The 19,691-nt window shown below is 40.3% G+C and overlaps 1 protein-coding gene across 2 annotated transcripts in view; it reads right to left on the bottom strand.

Moving 5' to 3' along the window:
- Positions 1-4,989: 4,989 nt before the first annotated feature.
- LOC143028554 (solute carrier organic anion transporter family member 74D-like) overlaps positions 4,990-19,691 on the bottom strand; it is a 52,094-nt gene continuing 37,392 nt past the window's right edge. For both annotated transcript variants that reach the window (XM_076190831.1, XM_076190830.1), the window contains exons 2-15: positions 16,803-17,002; positions 15,217-15,349; positions 13,349-13,588; positions 12,967-13,161; positions 12,723-12,863; positions 12,457-12,621; positions 11,360-11,524; positions 11,076-11,262; positions 9,323-9,527; positions 8,511-8,576; positions 7,934-8,142; positions 6,066-6,169; positions 5,741-5,842; positions 4,990-5,537 (exon numbers count right to left, since the gene is read on the bottom strand). In XM_076190831.1, coding sequence (XP_076046946.1) covers positions 5,362-5,537; positions 5,741-5,842; positions 6,066-6,169; positions 7,934-8,142; positions 8,511-8,576; positions 9,323-9,527; positions 11,076-11,262; positions 11,360-11,524; positions 12,457-12,621; positions 12,723-12,863; positions 12,967-13,161; positions 13,349-13,588; positions 15,217-15,349; positions 16,803-17,002 — 2,288 coding nt within the window. In that variant the 3' untranslated portion in view covers positions 4,990-5,361. The remainder of the gene's footprint in view (positions 5,538-5,740; positions 5,843-6,065; positions 6,170-7,933; positions 8,143-8,510; positions 8,577-9,322; positions 9,528-11,075; positions 11,263-11,359; positions 11,525-12,456; positions 12,622-12,722; positions 12,864-12,966; positions 13,162-13,348; positions 13,589-15,216; positions 15,350-16,802; positions 17,003-19,691) is intronic.

The following is a 19,691-nucleotide window of genomic DNA, read 5'->3' as shown; positions in this document are numbered from 1 at the left end:
ATTTATATCATCAACTTATTTTCAATTTTGGATCTACTCAAGAACTGAATATCCTGCCCTGGCTGAGAAAGCTCTGAAATGCATTTTACCATTTGCCACAATCTACTTGTGTGAATCAGGATTTTCTTCATTGAAAGTACTCAAAACTAAGCACAGAGCACGCCTACAGGTACTTGGTTTATTTTGGTTTCGGTGGTGAGTGTACATACTGTAACTATCTATTATGACAGTTTGTACTAAATTTACTTTGTATTGAATTTAGAAAAATAAAAACTTTGATTTTTTTATGCGATGTTCAGCAATAAGTAAATAATAAATGTACTCCGTTGTACTGGGTAATACTGGTATGCCGGTATGGTATTGATAACCTTTGGTTGGGGTCATCGTCCGGGACTCATTGTGTCTGGGTCCTTGGTATGGTCAAGTTTGGGAAACTCTGGCTTGGGTAACTTTCCTCTCGACAGATTTGTCATTGGTTGCTTAGAACCCAAATGTCGAGCGAATTTTGCACGCATACATACATATACCAAAGGCTTTTTCCCCCTACATGGGGAGTAGCCAAAAAGAAAAAGGCATAGAAACCACTCCCACCCATTCCATTTCCTATATATTTCACTCCCCTCCTCCCTCCCTCTTATCTTGGCACCTCCTGGATGACGGGTCATCCCTGCATCCTGTCCACTGCCCTGGGTCAGAAGCAGCGTCGCAAGACACAGCACATCCACAGCAAGGCCGCTTCATAAATTCGGCGACCTCCCCCCCCTCTCCGTCCCCTCATGCACAAAAGGAGAAGACGAGGAGAAATCCCTTCGGGCTGCGTCAATTTTTTTTTTCTCACACATACTTCCTCACCCCCATCCCCCACCCACTCCCCCTCATGCATCACAGCATCATCTATATACAACCCCTCTCCATTCACCCCTATCTTCTGTTCTCTCCCGTCCTTCCTACACAGACATTCCTCTCTTTTGTAATGCCCCTTTCACCCCATCCATCCATCTCATCCTAGGACGCCCCCTCATATTCACTCCTTCCACCTCTGCCTTCCACACTTCTTTTACTAATCTTTTTCTTCACTCATTCTTTCCATGTGTCCAAACCATCCTAATACCCTTTCATCAACCCTATCTCCCAGTTCCCTTTCCACCCCTGTTCTCCTCCTCACCTCCTCATTTCTCACCCTATCTAGCCTAGTAACCCCTATCATACTTCTCAGACATTTCATCTCAAACACATTCAAACTCCTTCTCTCTTCCTCTCTCATGTTCCATGTTTCTGCCCCGTACAATGCTGTTGGCACAATCACTCCTTCATATAACCTCCTTTTAGCATCCATTCCCAGATGTCTATTTCTCATTACACTTTTCAATCCACCAAGGCATTTACTCGCTTCTTTCAATCTACATTCTACCTCCACACCCACTCCTCCCTTTCCTGTCACATTCACACCCAAGTATCTAAAACTTTCCACTTCCTCCAGTCTTTCACCCTTAATGCTCACCTCCAGCCTGCTGTCACTCTCTCCCCTTGTACATCTTATCACCTTACTTTTGCCCACATTTATCTTCAGCTTCCTTCTTTCACATACCTTCTCAAACTCTGTCACTAACTTCCTCAATCCCTCCTCTGATCCTGCTTCAAGCGCAGCGTCATCAGCAAACAACAACTGGCTCACCTCCTACTTTTCTCCATTTTCTTTAATCACCTCCAACCCCTGATCCACTACCCTTGCTCGCACCACCCCATCCATGTAAAGATTGAACAGCCAGGGCGACATAACACATCCCTAATGAAGTCCCACCTTTACCTCAAACCATTCACTCTCTCCATTTCTAATCCTGACACAAGCTCTACTACTCTCGTAAAAACTCTTGGCTGCTCTTAACAGCTTTCTCCTATCCCATATATTTGCAGTACCTCCCACAGTGCCTTCTTGTCTACCCTGTCATAAGCCTTTTCCAGATCCATAAAAGCCAAAAAAACATCCTTACCTTTTAATATAGCTTTCTCACATATCTGTCTTACCACAAAGATCTGATCTACACAACCTCTACCTGTCCAAAAAACACACTGTTCCTCACCAATTACTCCCTCTGTTACCCTCCTAATCCTCTCATTAAGACCCTCCCATAAGCCTTCCCAACTGCACTCAACAAGCTGATCCCTCTGAAACTACTACACTCACACTTGTCCCCCTTCCCCTTGTAAATCGGAACTATACAGGCATTCCTCAGGTCCTCCGGCACTCTACCCTCTCTCAAACAAACATTAAACAACCTCACCAGCCAGTCCACCATAACTGTACCTTCTTTCTTCAGACATTCTGCATGGCATCCATCCAGACCAGGTGCCTTACCTCCTCTCATCATCTTTACAGCTGCTTTCACTTCATCCTTCCCTATTTCTCCTCCATTTTCCTCAATCATCACTCTCATTTTCTTAGCGCTTCCCACTGCAACTACCTTTCCCTCCCTATCCTCCTTCACACTTAGCAACTCTCTAAAATACTCTGCCCACCTTCTCACTGCCTTCTCTTCCATTATCATCTCTCCATCTGCACCTTTTACCTTTTCTTCTCTACTTGATTTGCCTCCTTTTTCTCTTTTAATTTCTTTCCAAAACATCTTTTTATTGCTTTCAAAATTTTCTGCCATACTCTTACCCCATTTCACATCTGCTCTCCTCTTTGCTTCCTTTATCTTATGCTTAGCTTCCCTTCTCTTTACTTTGTACCTCTCATACGATTCCCTCGTCCTAATTTGCAGCCAATCTATGAATTCCTGCTTCTTCTCCTCTACACATTTCTTTGTTTCCTCACCCCACCACTCATTATCCTTCCTTTTTTTTTCCTCCCGCCCTCCTTGTTCCACACACCATCTTTGCACACCTTATGACTCCCTCCTTGAACCATCCCCATTCCTCCTCCACTCCTAGTTCTACTCTATCCTTTACTCCCTCCCATTCCTCTTTCAGTTTCTTCTTAAACTCACTCTCCTTTTTTTCCTCATTTAAGTAGTTCACTCTAAGTACCTCCTTACCTTCTGCCCTTTTCCTCTTCACCTATTCTCCACTCTCATTTTACCTTCCACCAGAAAATGATCTGATATTCCCCCACTCTCTCCCCTTAGAACATGTACATCCTTAACTCTTCCTACCATACTCCTGGTCACCACTATATAGTCCATTAACGCTCTATCTGCCACCCTTCCATCCACCACCCTCTCCTATGTGTACTTATGCTTGACTTTCTTCTTAAACACTGTATTTGCTATCATCAACTCTCTCTCAAGACACTTCTCCACCATCATTTCTCCACTAAGATTTTGACCTGGAACTCCATACTTCCCAATCACTCCGTCTATTGGTTCATTTCCTACCCTATCATTAAGGTCTCCCAATACAACTACATTAACATTTCTCCCTAATACCTCTATGCACTCATTTATATCTACCCAAAAAGCCTCCCTTTCATCTACGCTCTTCTCATTACCAGGTCCATACGCACTAACAAAAACCCACATCTCCCTTCCCAGCTTCACCTTCATCCACATCAACCTTGATGAAACCTCCTTCCACTCCACTACCCGCTTACTCATCTCTTCACTTACTAGTATAGCCACCCCTTCTCTCCCTCGCCCCCTCTTCACTCCTGAGTACCTCCCAGCTACACTCCCAAACTCAGTTGCCCTTTCCTTTCATTTTAATTTCACTCAAAGCCAGCACATCCATCTTTCTTCTCACAAACATACTGCCTATCTCTTCCCTTTTACTCTCACCTGTACCACATCCACGCACATTAAAAGACCCAGACCTTAGGGTACTGGTTGGAAAACTCCTAGACCCTCTTTTGCCTTTTCCTAACCCCATCCCCGTCCCGTTTTTTGTCGCCTTTTACGACTCAAGTGGAAAGACTTGGTGGTAGCATTCTCTTCCCCCACCACAGGGTCGGCGAAAACAGAAAATGAATACTCAGAGAAATGGTACAGGACAGCAACAAGGGGTTGGGGGACAGCATAACGGAGGGTATTGGCTGCATCTTATTGTGGCAAAGTATTATGCTGTTGATACTTTAGGATCTATATGGGGCGCCCCTACGGACCAGAGGCACACAATTTTTGCACGCAGATTCATGAAACATCATACGAGGATAAGGTTTCTGTTTCGGTGTCAGGAATTATATCGGCGTACCAGGGATGCCTCAATATAATACCAGCCACTTACTTTGCTGTACAGGTATTACTCAATTCCAGTATGAAATTACTCTCTATTTCTGCCATGCAGTTCGGTACAGTCGAAAGTCCTGCTGACTCCTGCTCCACACAAGCACAAGCGACACGCAAATTCCTCACTTCCTTCAGAAAATATTATATGTCTCCACTTTGTTCATAATAAAGGAAGTTTTTGTTTCAATAATTAGGAAGAACAGTCATCCTACAACCATAACAAAATAAAAACTCGATAGGGTGGGACAGGGCTACCAACCCTCCCGGCACTTCAGATGCTGTAATGATCACTACGGAAGTTACAGAACGATTTTTTATTATGTAACATACATTATGGTACTAAGAAAAAATATATAGCATTATATACAAGGATGCAAATAGGATAGGATAATTTTGCTTATAAACACGTTATTCAATTTGAACCTTTAGTTGCTGCTATAATTATGTCTCAGCGATTATGTCGTTTTTATATGTATAATTGTAAATTAGAATATTAATTTATTATTTGCACATGATTAGATATTATGCTTACATCACAGGATTTTTTTTTATAATATACCACCATGGATGGTTGTATATTCGGTGTTCAGTTCAGTTCATACACGACAATAACAAGAGGACACTCATGATACTGTAGATGGGGCAATAGATGGCTAACAATAAAATTAAAATTTTAGCTATGGTTGAAAAATATACATATATGTATCACTTATTCAGAATAAGTACAGTAGAGATAAAAAGTATCTTTATTGTACATGTATATGTGATAGGTGATGTGAATTCTATGTATATATTAGCGACTGTAGAGTATTATGTTATCTATGGGCACATGTTTACATTTTGTTACACAAAACATGATAGTAGAAATCTGCATACCTTTTCCGGTACAAGTCAAAGAAATAAAACCGAGATAGTTGTATTAATTGTGGTAATCGTTAGCTTTAATCGGATTTACACGCACAAAGTTTGGGAACAAGTTTCTCAAAATGAAAAATAAATTTAGTGATGCTAAATTCCGTATGCTCTCGGACTGATTATGATGCAAAAATTTAATGAATACTATTTATTTATATAATCTACATAACTCATTGGCTGGTGTCAATGTATTCCCCCCCCCCCTAATGATTGATGTGTTCGATCATACTCTTATGAGAGACTCCGCTCTTGACGATCGTCGACGGTTTATGGACTGCAATTCGTTCGCGTCAATTTCCTTCTTCAAATCCTGTTCGTCGTCCTCCTCTCCGTACAACTTTAGTTTCTTGCAATAGTGAAAGACGACCAGGTCCCCGAGTACAGATATGAAGATAAGTACTGTTGGAAGATGGAAAAAAAATCAATTTTGCGTAGTTTGCATGGTATTGCTTGAAAAAGGAGGGTAGAGGCTAAAAAGAGCTTGAACATAGAGATGAAAACATAAGGACAAGGCAGTGATAGAGAGCTGACAACATCATCACCTGTATCCAAACCACACTTGTAAATAGGAAAATAAATCAGATCAAGGATGGAAGACTTACTTGCAGGCACTACGTGCAAGATGACTCTGAAGTGATCAGAATCGTAGAACCAGCAGTTACCCCGCCTACCACATTTCTCCTCCCAGACCAGACACGCCGAATCTAGAACCAGTAACACATGTTAATTCTGAGATATCTGTCTTTTCGTGGCAGGATATATAAGTATTATTATCTTTTCTGGTTACATAATATATGCAGTACACACGCCATAACGTCATTCAGTTGTCATTTTCCCGTCGCCTGTTGGGAAGCTCTCCAGGCTGTACGGGTAAGTATAACGACATGCATTCAATTTTACCTTAAAAGAAGTTCATCGGGTACTTGCCTACGATCGTGCCCATGATGATAGGTGCTGGTATGAAGCTGAAAAGACTGAGGAAAACCATGAAGGTTCCGAGGGCGAGGGCTTTGTCTTCTTCGGCAACGGACCTGGTGGCAGACACAAACGACTTATCAGAACGACCGTAATGTGCGTCAGTGCACACTTCTTATATACATGTTTATTTTACTATTTATTGATTCATTTGTCTGATTATTCATGCAATTCTTTGAAGAATGTTCTCTTGCGTTGCAATGGACCTGGTTTCTGGCATTACGACGCCCATCTTCAATAGCAAACCAAAGCTGACATCACAGTTACCACGCTTTCTATCGGCAGTCGGGCAAACTACCAAGATGCGAACAATGCATTGAAAAAAAAGTAAACAATGTCGACATGCGACCCACTTCCAAATGTTTTGTTGTTAGAGGACGGTGTCCCTGGGGGCCAAGTTAGACATTCAGCGTATTCACAGTTATTTCAACATTCAACTGAAGCGTTGGTTGGAGTGTCGAGGACTAAACGCTGTGGAAACAAGGTGGAAAAGTACGCTCTCCGTCATGGCCACCTCTGCTAGGCCCATTCATTGGGCGAGATGCCACACCCAATATTTTATAGAATTACTGAAGCAGCATCTCCGCTTTTGGAACATCATGAGTCTTGATGATATGAAATAAGAGTTTTTCTGAACCATGGCATTAAGAATGAGAGTTAGGTGCCGTTGCATTATCTTCCACGGCAACCCCCGTAAAGCAATACACCATTTTTTTTTAATAGGTACTGGCGTTACTATTAATTTGCGGTACTTATTCATGGGGGTTCAAAATTTTCAGAATGACAGGAGCTATCCAATGATATAGATAATAATTGCATCTGTGATACTGACAAACACCTTAATATTTACCGAATTTTCCTTAAACATAGGCCAGTGCGAAAAATTGTAGGCACCTGCAGACAACAGATTTTTATGTTTTCCTTCCTCCTAACACTGGCAACACTTTTGTATGAGTTTTTAGGTTTGGTGCAGTTGAGCTATTCTTCATCGCAAAAAAAAAAAAAAATAAATAAATAAATAAAATAAAATAATAATAATGTCTAAAAATTGCCAATAAAATACTATTTATTTATGGGGTTCAAAATATTCATAATGACAGGAGCTATCCAATGATATAGAAAAGAATTGCATCTGTGAGACTAGCATTCTTTCCTCATGCCCACTCAGTGTTGACATCAATGCTTAGCTCAAGAATAACGGACACTTAGCTCAACTTTCAATACCGCCAGCTGCTAAATGCAGATTTGTAAAAGGGACAGTGTGGACCCGGCTTAAGCCTCTGAAGACTTGTACCTGACTGAATGAATAAACCATATTTGAATTGGACATATTGTACTGTTTCAGTGCTTAGTGAACTAACCTGCTCTGGGTTTGAGAGGGCAGGAATTGGATGTGGGTGGTCATCAGGAGACCCAGATTTACCTACGAAATGTTTGCTGCATATGCATGTGTCTTTTTCACGTTTTCGGTAATCCTCCCTTCCGCACGCTCGAACCCATCGCTGACATTTTTCCAAGTTCAAGTGTGGTTTGGTAAAATGGATCCAAGTACCCTTCATATGCGGTCTATCTTTATAACGTTAGTCGCTATGATATAATCCATAGTAGCAGTATTTAGTGGCTGGCATTTTGAAAAGTTGAATTAACTCGGATCCCGTCAAAACAGCCGATAAATGTGGACATTTTTCACAAGGAAATTATTTGTGTAGCGAGGCGTACAGATTCGTTTGTCCTCAAGGGATTTCCCGCTCAATAACATGTGACGTCATAGCAATGTTTGTTTCTATTTTCTAAGAACTGTGCTGATCGCTGTTAATTACCTGAGGTGAAGCAGCGTGCCCCCTACTCTTCCAGTAGACCCAACCATCTTGGTGATGATCTGGATGAGGAGGTAATAGATAAATGCTCCACAGTCCTCTTGGCAAAAACCTCGCACGGCGCTTCCCCACTCCCCGGATTCTCCAACCGCCAACTCCACGTCTTCATCGATTTCCAGGGTCTCAAGGATCCCTGTCGAACTCGCTGCTGTCTGAAAAGATTATTTTTGTTATTATTATCATTATTATTTATAGTTCAGTGCCTATAAGCACTTCATACACCTTTGCCTAAGTCAACTGTTCCATACTCTAAGGAGCTTACAAGTTTTCCAACAGTATTTGCTATTTCCACGCATTTTGTCATATATAATAAACAACAATACATTTTTTTTTACATTAAAACATCTATTATCTATACATCCATTCCAAAAATCATTACAATAATGACAAAATGCATAAGGAATATTGGCGAGAACTTGTAGACGTTTAAATTTGTCTTTGCTTGTTCATTTTTATATTTCAAGAACGACTAACACTTCAACCGTCTCTACTTTTGAATTTGTCGTCATACACAGATTACCTCTTCGAACGTCGTCGATGCAGAGAAGTCGGTGTCATTTGATATACACTTGCAGTTCGTGTACTCCTGTGAAAGTGGGGTACATGTTTGTTTAGTTTAATGGTAATCTATGGATAAAAAACGATAATGAGGATAGAAAAAAAAATCAGAAATCACTTCAACAGTTCAGCTGAGATTCTGAGGCTTAAGTGAAATATTAATCTTGTATAAATGGCTGAAACCTCAATAACAGAAAAGATAGAATAACGTAATGCTGTAGTTGGTTTAGTGAAACCAAAATAAGAATCCAAATATTGTTTAGGACGAAAAAGTTAATATATTCCATCTTACAAAATCTTTATCTAAGAATATATGATTAAGCAGTGTGAAGTTAGATACAGCAATCTTGAGGAAATTAGCTCAGATTCACTGAAACGTGGCATGGTCCCCTGCGTTGCTATGGCACATCTTAAAGATGGGGCCGAGGTCTATATTGATGGGCTTTCAATATCTCAACCCCTCCAAATGCACATCCTACACGCATGGCGAAAACTTGTGAACGTTAACGGTTTCTAGTAAGTGTTCATGAAGACGTAGCCTGTTTGGGGATACGCACATCGGGGGGTGAGTGCGTCAATGCATCACCACAATGAGTTAAGAACATAAGAATCTAGGAGACTGCAAGGGACCATAAAGCACACACTGGGGAGTTCCATGTCCATTACCACCTATCACTCCAATCCATAAATTTATCTAATCTCTTCTGAAAACAACCAATAGAGAAGATTAGATAATTTTATGGTGAGTACGCTGGTAGGACGAGAAGAGCATACCTCAGGACTGGCCGAGGAGTTGACTGAGGTGCATCCGGCGTAGCAGGGCGAGTAAAACGTCGTGCTTCCGTCCTTGGAACAGACAGGAACGAAGCGCCCGACGCAGCCACAGTCTGACCAACACATCCCTGTCGTGTTCACGTTCGTGCGCACGTTACTACTACTACTATTCCAAATGGCCAGACTATTCATCCAGTTTGTCTTGCTGTTGGGCCAAGGCAGTACTAGTTACTGGCAATACGCACTCTACACTATTGTTTGACAATCTTTCAATACAGTTAGTTGATTTTTATTTACAATAAATCATTAATCTCACCTTTCACTCCTCTAAGAAATTTACCAACATCTAGCCTCTGTCTTTTCTTTCGCCTACTTCAACCATACTGTCTAAGGTAACATCAGTCCACCTCAAGTGTCTGGATGTGCAAGGAGCTCATAGGAATCGCTAACATACCCAACTACGCCTATGATACACCCAGAAAACATAAGAAAGGCATCAAAACCATAATGGATTCCATTAGGAAAGGAGGGGGTGGGGGGGCTGTGTGCCTAAGATGTCTCCAGATTACTCTTCCTTTCCAATTGCCTTTATATTACATGGATCTGCTTCAGTAAAGTGAGCACAATCACTTCATACAGTATTCTATATGTATATGTCACCAAATACCTATCTATATATTTGCATACCAAGTGCTTCTTCCTCCTTATAGGGGAGGTTGCCGAGTCAAAGGTACGCATCCAATCCCACCCATCTACCTCATCTTAGCTCCTCTTAGATAAAGGGTCATCCCTGTTTCCTGTCCATTGTTTGATCAGAAGTAATGCACCAAGACACGGCACGCCCACAGCAGGGCAGCTTCTTTCACGCAACCAACCCCACTCCCTGTCCCTTTCATGCGAGGAATAGTGAAGACGGGGAGAAATCCCTTCGGGCTGCGTCACAATATCATCCATACACAGCCATCCTCCACGAACCCCTATCCCTTCCCTTCTCCCTTTCTTGTTCAACAGACATTCCCCTTTTGCTCAGTGCCCCTTTCACTCCATTCATCCATCCCTTCCTCTGTCGTCCCCTCAAGTCCACTCCATCCATCTCTGCTTTCCACACCTTTGTGAATGGTACCAAATACTTATTCCTCATAACACCTTTCATGTCACTCCACTGGTTTGTTACCATTTACTTTCATTCTCATCCTCCAATCCCAAACCTCTGCCTAGCACTCTAGCATTTATCTCCCTTAGCACCCAATCCATAGACACGTTGAGCAACTATGGCAACACCGCACACCTCATGCGCGGCCCTATATCAACCTCAAATTATTCACGATCTCCTTTCTCCGGCCGCCTTCAACAGACTTCCCCCTATTCCTTATAATTGCTCCACAATCCAGAATCTTGTGTGTCAACCCTACCACTCGTCTTCTTCAAGTCCATGAGAGCCAAAAGACATTCTTACCCTTTGGTAAACACTTTTCACGTACCTGTCTTATCACAAAAACTTTGTCTATATATATCCTCTTTCTTTCATTAACACTCCTCTTCTCCGATCACTCCCTCTGTTCCTCTCCTTATTCTCTTAATCAACACATGTCCGTACACCTTACCAACTACACTCAACAGACTGACTCTTGTAAAACTACTACGTTCATATTTGTTTCATTTCCCCTTATATAACGTGACCGTGCATGTACACTATCCACCGGAATACATCCTTCCGTTCGACACACACAGAAGAGTTATGAAAATTACTCACCCAATCGCAGGACCATGTATGTTGATCTTGGGGCAGCCAATGAACATGAGCAGCACCATGGAAGCGGTGGAAAAGAGCGTGAGGAAGATGGCGTACCCAGACACAAAGCGCGGCCCCGGACGGAGCCAACGCAAGATGGCTCCGCTGGCCCCAAGACCCAGGATGGATGCCATCAGACTGGCCAGGCCTTCCGGTAAGGGAAGAAAAAGGTTATCAGTTTCTAACCTCAGAAAACAAAAGATGGTTTAATTTCATCGTCACGAGGGCATTACCAAAGTCCTCACCTGTGTAGAAATTCGCTTCACTAGCACTCTTTCGAAACTGGTTTTCCAAGTACTTTGGTTTGAAATTCCAGTAACCTACTAGACCCGTGAGGTAGAACAAGGCGTTAAATAAGCTTCCAACCCATATCTTGTTGGTAAATAGTCTCTTCATGGCTGCTGGAAGTTCTGAAAGAAAACTATGCAATAAAGAACCGGATTGAGTAAGTAATACTATCTACTCCACAGGGGGTTTCCCTCAACCTATTGGCAAAATCAAATAGCGACTGTCAGAACAAATGTCTGTCTTTATACCAAGGGATTCTACCCCTTATAAGGAAAGTAGTCGTCAGAGTCACGCGCCCATTCCCACCCACCACCCTTGTTTCCGTCCATCTTAGCTCCTCATGGATCATCCCTATCTCAGAACCCAAAAGAACAAATGTGCAAGTCCTAAATAACAATGAAAACATTAAATATGAAAAAGTTCTGTGTCCGTTTGGTCCTTTTTTTCAGGTTTAAAGGAGTCTAACCAGAAAGTGTTATGATTTTGAAAAATTGTGGTTTCCAATTAGAATGAGTCTTAGACAATCGATAAGTATGTAGTTGATTAGGGAAGATTATATGATATAATCAAAATAAGAGGAACTGGAATTATTGTATACTTATTGCATGGCCACTCCTACGATCTTGAAAAATATCTAATGAGTGCAAAAGAAACCGGGATTCTCATATATGATGTGGGGTGGCCATTTGAATGGTAAGAGGAAAAGTTAGATAAGTTTATGGATAGGAATGATAGGTGGTAATGGACATGGAACTACCAAGTGTAGCCCTTACGTTCTCTTGCAGTCTCCTTTATTGTGTTATGTATATGACAAAAAATATTCTTGGTTTTACACACAATATCAGCTCCTTACTATTTTTATATTCTTTCTAATCACCATTGCATTTCCCCTAAGACTAATCATTATCTTAATTAATTCATTCATTCATCTATTCTTTCATTTTTTGTAATGTTCATTTTAAGAATGTGATGTTACTTTATTTTTGTACTTACTTTATCCCTAATGATAAAGACTGAGGCTACCTTTGCTCCAATTCCTGTAGGTAAAACTCACTTTCCAAAGAAGGTGCTTCATGATTCGCGCCCGGAGAAGGAGCAAGTGACGCAAGAGGGTCCGCCGCACTGGACTCGCTCTGCTTCACCTTCTCTGGCAGACGACGTGGGAAGAAGAGGAAGAAGGTGCTGACGACGAGAAGAACTACCCCGAGGGTCATATACCCTGTGAAGATAGCAGGCATATCCGCGTCACTTAAGAAGGGGAAAAGATGTGATATTTCTTCATCATGATGGACAAACACATTTCGGAAATTCTCTACTCACCCAGCCACCAGGCCCCCAGCCAACGTGGGTCTCTGCTGGATAGGTTGGGTTCTTTACTGGGATCAACCCACATCATAAGGCATCGGCTTCCCATGAAATATCCAAGGACAGGCCCCACGACTCTCAAAATCATCGAGATGGCTGCTCGAAAAGGTGAACACAGAAAAGGTTGGGTTATTAAGATACAGAACTTATCATAAGGATTAAAAAGAATAACGACACTGAGAAATATTCCGTGTCTTACAGTAATATAGAGGCATCTCCTTCTTGTCTATGTTGTCGTCAAGGTAGGTGAAGCCGATGGAATAGTAGATACTTATGGTAATGCCCACGAAGAACTGAGATATGAAGAGCATCACGGCAGGTCCCACATACATGTCGCTAGCGTCATTCTGTGCATCTGAGCAGTTGATCTTGGAAGGCGCATAGCACAACCCATCTGAGGAGTTGGGAAAACCGATTTCAGATTCTAAGACTGAACAAAAAACATCATACGGGAGATTCCATCTATATACCGATAGGCTTCTTCCCTCTTATAAGGGAGATAGCCACGCGAGAGATAGTTTTAGAAAGAGGTACGAAAGCTGAATTGTTCAGCGACGAGAAGGAACGGCGACCATCCTCACCGTTTGAATCAGAAGTCAGTGATGCGTTCTTATCCAGAGTCTCATCGTTTACTCTACTGTAGAACTCGGCATCGTCGCCTGGCCCGTATATGAAGTGGGGGCTGCCGGCTATCAAGCAACTGATGGCCGCGCTCAAGAGTCCAAAAGCAATCCATCGAGGACGATGTCCGTAATTGCCGAAGTAGGCGATCAAGATGGCCAGGAGCACCTGTGAAATGTCGTTTCCGGAGAGGATCATCCCTACAAGAGAAAGACGAGTAATATCTGAAGGTAACTATGCCTGTAAGGACAGGTGAATGTATGTGCATTTATGTATTTACAAAGGTGTGTATATGTATCCCTATATTGTAAGTGTATATATCTGTTACAAATGAACATTGGCATATTGGAAAAAGTGCAACGGCGAGCCACAAAAGTGATTCCAAATATAAAAAATAAATCATACGAAAATCGACTAAAACAAATGAATCTGTTTTCGCTAAAAAAAAAAAAGCGTAGACTCAGAGGTGACTTGATACAGGTCTTTAAGATTCTAAAGGGGATTGACAAATTCTATTGACAAAATTTTTACACTGAATGAGAATCCGACAAGAAATAATGGTCTTAAACTGTCAGGAAATATATATGATTTGGAAGTGGGTAGAAACAAACTCGTTAACCGTGTAGTTAATGAATGGAATAGACTTCCTGCAGAGACAGTGCAATGTAATTCAGTTTAAAACTTTCAGATTCGTTTAGATAAACATCTAAGTAAGATGCTGTATTGACTGCATTTATTTCATATTATTTGTTTATTTGTTTGGTATATTTGTCTGTTTGTTTATTATTTGCTTGATTTTCATTTATTATTATTTATCTGTCAATTTATTATTATTTGCTATTTACCTGTTTATTATCTAACTATACCTATACATTTATTTATTTTATTTATTATTATTTATATTATTATAAAAAAAATTCTATCATTATTATATTTTTTCGCATCCAACCCAGTTATGGACCAAAAGGTCTCCTGTTGGCATGCTCCACCTTTGTAATTGAAAACATCAAAAGTGACAAAACTTTTGATGAATGAGAATGAGACAAAAAATAATAGTCTCAAACTGTCAGGAAATAGATTTAATTTGGAAGTGGGTAGAAACAACTTTGCCAACCGTGCAATTAATGAATGGAATAAACTTCCTGCAGAGGCAGTGCAATGTAGTTCAATTCGAAGCTTTAAGATTCGTTTAGATAAACACCTAAGCAAGATGCTGTAATGCCTGCCATTTATTTTGTATTATTTGTTTATTTGGTTATTGTCTGTTTGTTTATTATCATTTGCTTGATTACCATTATTTATCTGTCAATTTATCATTATTTACTATTTACCTGTTTGTTTATTATTTAACTTTATTTATTTTGTTTATTATTTAACTTTATTTATTTTGTTTATTACTATTTACATTATTATAATTCTTATTTATTTATTTATCTATCATTATAATTTTTTCGCATCCGACCTAGTTATGGACCAAAAGGTCTCCTGTCGGCATGCTCCTTCTCCTTTTGTATGTGTGTGCGTATTTCTGTGGATGAAGCACAAGAATACTATAAAGTTCAAATACTACCGACCATAGAACACGGGGAACCACATAAACCAGTGTTATAAGTAACATAAATAAGCCATAAATAAAACACACTAGATTTGACATAGGTTCTGCCTTTCCATCCGTACTTCCTCATGCCATCTTTGCTTCATCACCCCATCTTTATTTTCCCAACCCCGAAGTCAACTCCTTTACTTCGCTCCTTCCATTCTCGCAACTCCCCTTACCTCCTCCTCCAAACCCAACCCCCTCCCGGTTCCTCCACCTTGTCATTCGCACCTGTCGTTTTACTGGTGAAGCCGAATCTCTTCTCGATGGTAGAGATGACGGCGACTGAGTAAGTGAAGAAGGTACCGATGGTCAGGCCGCCCATGCAGTACAAAAGTACGTACGTCTCCTTCCGAGCCAGGAACTGCAAAATAACGACAATATTCCAAATATCAAAAACAAATCATACGAAAATCGACTAAAACATATCAATATGTTTTCCCTAAAAAAAAAAAAAAGCGTAGACTCAGAGGTGACTTGATACAGGTCTTTAAAATTCTAAAGGGAATTGACAACATCAAAAGTGACAAAATGTTCACACTGAATGAGATTCAGACAAGAAACAATGGTCTCAAACTGTCCGGAAATAGATTCAATTTGAAAGTGGGTAGAAACAACTTCGCCAACCGTGTAGTTAATAAATGGAATAAACTTCCTGCAGAGGCAGTGCTATGTAGTTCAGTTCGAAGCTTTAAGAATCATTTAGATAAACACCTAAGCAAGATGCTGTAATGATTATAATTTATTTTATATTATTTGTTTTTGTTTTATTACCATTTGTCTGTTTGATTGAAACACAATGGCAAAAGCCGACAAGACTGTGAAAATAAACACCGTGTGAGATCGAAACCTTTATTGGTACAGTACAAGGTTTCGATCTCACACGGTGTTTATTCTCACAGTCTGTTTGATTCTCATTTATTATTAGTTATATGTCAATCTATTATTATTTTCTATTTACCTGTTTGTTTATTATTTAACTATACCTATGCATTTATTTATGTATTTTATTTGTTATTTACATTATTATAGTTTTTATTTATTCATTTATTATTATTATGATGATTTTTTTTTTGCATCCGACCTAGTTATGGACCAAAAGGTCTCCTGTCGGCATGCTCCGCCTTTGTAATCCTTTGAAATGTCTCTTAACCTTTACGAAATCCTACCCCAAACAAATGCCCAAACTGACAGCAGGAATGACGCAGCTGTTGATGGATGTGCTTAGTAAAATTCTGTGTTGTATATCGTGGTGAGATACAGTGGCTGAATGGTCCCTCAACTGATAGGACGGTCCTGCAGCGGACTATTAAGGCTGAACTACACATCACTGTGTTACATATTCTTATCACCCAGTGTTGTCCGACCACGATAAAACATTCACTCAAAAATGTGTGCTGATTCACTGTGAAGTTGTTTTGTTATGTCTCGCTGCAGCGGCTTTGACCTGAGCAATGCGACACGGGACGGGGATGATCCTTCATCCACGAGGTGCTTAGATGGGAGGGGCAACGATTTTTTTTTTTTTTTTTTTTTTTTTTTATGAGTGTGGAAGTATAGTGGGTGGATGCTTTGACTCGGCCACCACTTTGTAGTTCTGTCGTGTAGTTTTTACTTTGATCATTAGAGTGAAACTGCAGTTGTGATAGTCTTCTTTAGGCAAGACAAAAAAAAATTGGTTAGTTCTAAAGCTGAACCCAGTGAAGAGGAACTAAGCCACGGTATATTCTCTAAACCTGAAGAACAACGTTTATGTTACCCTTACTTAGTAAAGAAACTTATTCCACAATTACTGGAAAACTACTGAAGAAACTCACCTGTACCCATCCAGGCGTACAAGATCCCAAACCACACAGGGTGTCCCGCGGATCTGCATCTGGAGGCTGCGCCTTACTGCCAGTGTCGGACGACTTGACGTTTCCATTTGAATTTCGCTCACTGGCCTCTTTAACGGGCGACTCAATTTGCTCCAAGAGAGTCTCATTCTCTGCCGCCATCGCCTTTCCGTTATCACCCTCTGAAATTTAAAAACTGAGATTAGATTTAGTCTTTTTTATCACCCCCCAAGAATTCTGAGGTCTTGTTCCTGAACAATACATCAGTTTGGGATTTCAGTGTCAAGTAATTAAACCTCATTTATCTTTTCTTTTTTCTTTCAGTGATAGTCTCTCTTTCTAGGGTTAGGCTTAATTTCAAGACCCATCAGGCGATGTTCTCCTGTAACTTACAAATTTACTTGTGCCTTTTTCCGCTTATAGCGTGCTGATTCCCAAAGTCTTATGTACTCAATATTTTAGAGACCTTAGTCACATCCCCACGCATCAAAGTCCTGCTGCATTCTTTCATGACAAAGGATAATCTTTAGCTTCTACCTTCATGACTATCTCTCCAGCGCGATACTTTCCCCAAGGATCGAAACGTTGTTAATAGCCAAAGAAATACTAAAATGTTATGCATTTTTCAGACTATCGAAGCATATTCAGAACTCGACCAAAGATACTGGGTCATGAGGAGTTTTGTCATCATGTCTATATGTGCAAAGCTGTTTCGCATTAGTTGATCATGCCTGCTCCCTTTCCTAACCTCTCTGGCCTCCGAGGGAGTCACCACGTCGAAGGGGTTAATCAAAACGCCCTCACCAACTCTGTTCTGGGTCGCTACTCTCAGCTGTATAAAATGACATCAAGCTAACCAGAAGTGGCCATCAAGCTCGATTTTTCTTCTTCTTCTCTCTCTCTCTCTCTACATAAGAACATAAGAATGAAGGAGACTTCAAGAGACCATAAGGCCTACACTAGGCAGCTCCATATCCATCACCACCTGCCATCCCCATCCATAAAGTTGTCTAATTGTTTCTTAAAACAATTGATAGTTTCAGCGCGCACTACGTGGTTACTAAATCTATTCCATTCGTTGACCATCCTATTAGTAAACCAATTCTTGCCTATTTCATTCTTAAATCTAAATGTGTCCAGTATATAACCATTACTGCGAGTCCTGCCATGTTGTTTTAATATGATGATCTTGTTTGCATCACCCTTGTTAAATCCTTTGATCCACTTAAACACCTCTATTAGATCACCCCGCACTCTGCGTCTTTCCAGAGAGTGTAAATTAAGGTGCCTAAGCCTCTCTTCGTAAGGCAAATTTCTGAGTCCATGTATCATTTTGGTCATTCTTCTCTGTACTGATTCTAGTGAATTGATATCCATACTAGAGGACTAAGACCAAAAATGTACCGCATAGTCAAGGATGGGTCTAACTATCGCTAGATAGAGTTTGATAATTACCTCTGCACTTCAATTCGTTACCGTTCCAGCACTGAAACCTAATGCTCTGTTAGCTTTATTCCTGGCGCTAATGCACTGTTTCCTGGTTTTAAGGTCCGGACTCACTAGAACTCCCAAGTCTATCTCGCACTCAGTTTTCTCTAAAAGCGTGTTATCTAAGCTGTATCTATTTTCGGGGTTGTATAGTCATACGTTTAACACGCTACACTTAGAGATATTGAAGTTCATTTGCCATTTCACCGACCATGTGAACAATTTGTTAAGATCATCCTGCAGAATCTCTGCGTCGTCTCCTGACCTAATTAGGCGTCCTATTTTAGTGCCGTCCGCAAACTTACTAACATCACTATTTACCCCATCGTCTCAGTCGTTTATGTACATAATGAACAACAAGGGACCCAAAAACCGAGCCCTGGGGGACCCCACTAGTAACATTGCCCCACCTGGATTTTACTCCCTTTATGGTGACCCGCTGTTTTCTGTTACTGATCCAAGCTCTAATCCATTCTAACACTTTTCCTCCTATCCCATGGGCTTTGATTTTATTTAGTAGTCTCTGGAGATTAAAACTCAGGAGATTAAACAGTGTAAATGAAAATATACAATTTACTGCAGAAAATGAAAATAACGGAAAATTACCTTTCTTAGACACAATTATCCATAGAATAGATAAAAATGTGAAATTTTCAGTATACCGGAAACCCACCAATAAAGAAGACTATATACACTTCTACTCAGGACATGATGACAGAACTAAAACAGGTATTATAATAGGTTTCTTCCTCAGAGCATTTCGTATATGCAGTAAAGAATTTCTAGATCCTGAATTACAACATATTACTGAGACTTTCATCAAACTCAAATATCCAAAAGGTCTCTTATGTAGGTTGAAAAAGAAAGCCAAAGAAATAATTAACAAAAGTAAAGATGAAAAAAAAAAAAAAAAAAATAAGAATGATAATAATTGTAATAATTAAACCAGATATATCACAGTACCAAACTCTAATGTTAATTCATACCTAGACACTTTTCTTCTAAAAGCGGGTATCAAAATAGCCAGGACGTCAGGTAGCAAAGTAGGACATTTGGTAACACGTAGCGACAATAATCCCACTAACGAAAACAGCGTTGTTTATAAAATCCCGTGTAAAAGCTGTCCCTCTTCATATTTTGGTGAATCTGGTCGCGGGCTTAATAAAAGGATAAATGAACATAAAAATGACGTAAAAGCCCATAGGACATCTAACTCCATAGTAATACATGTGGATAAACATGGTCACCTTCCAGACTGGAACAACACAACCGTATTAAATAAAGGATCATCCAAGAAACTAAGGAAGACAATTGAGGCAGCATATATCAACACTAATAACAACATTAACCATAGAGAAGGATTTATATGTTTAGCAAAAGCCA

Source organism: Oratosquilla oratoria, chromosome 9 (genome assembly GCF_046742065.1).
Source record: "Oratosquilla oratoria isolate Oo_2021 chromosome 9, ASM4674206v1, whole genome shotgun sequence".
NCBI classification, from domain to species: Eukaryota; Metazoa; Arthropoda; class Malacostraca; order Stomatopoda; family Squillidae; genus Oratosquilla; species Oratosquilla oratoria.
Note: the sequence above shows the minus strand (reverse complement) of the source record. Positions and strands in the feature narration are given on the sequence as shown.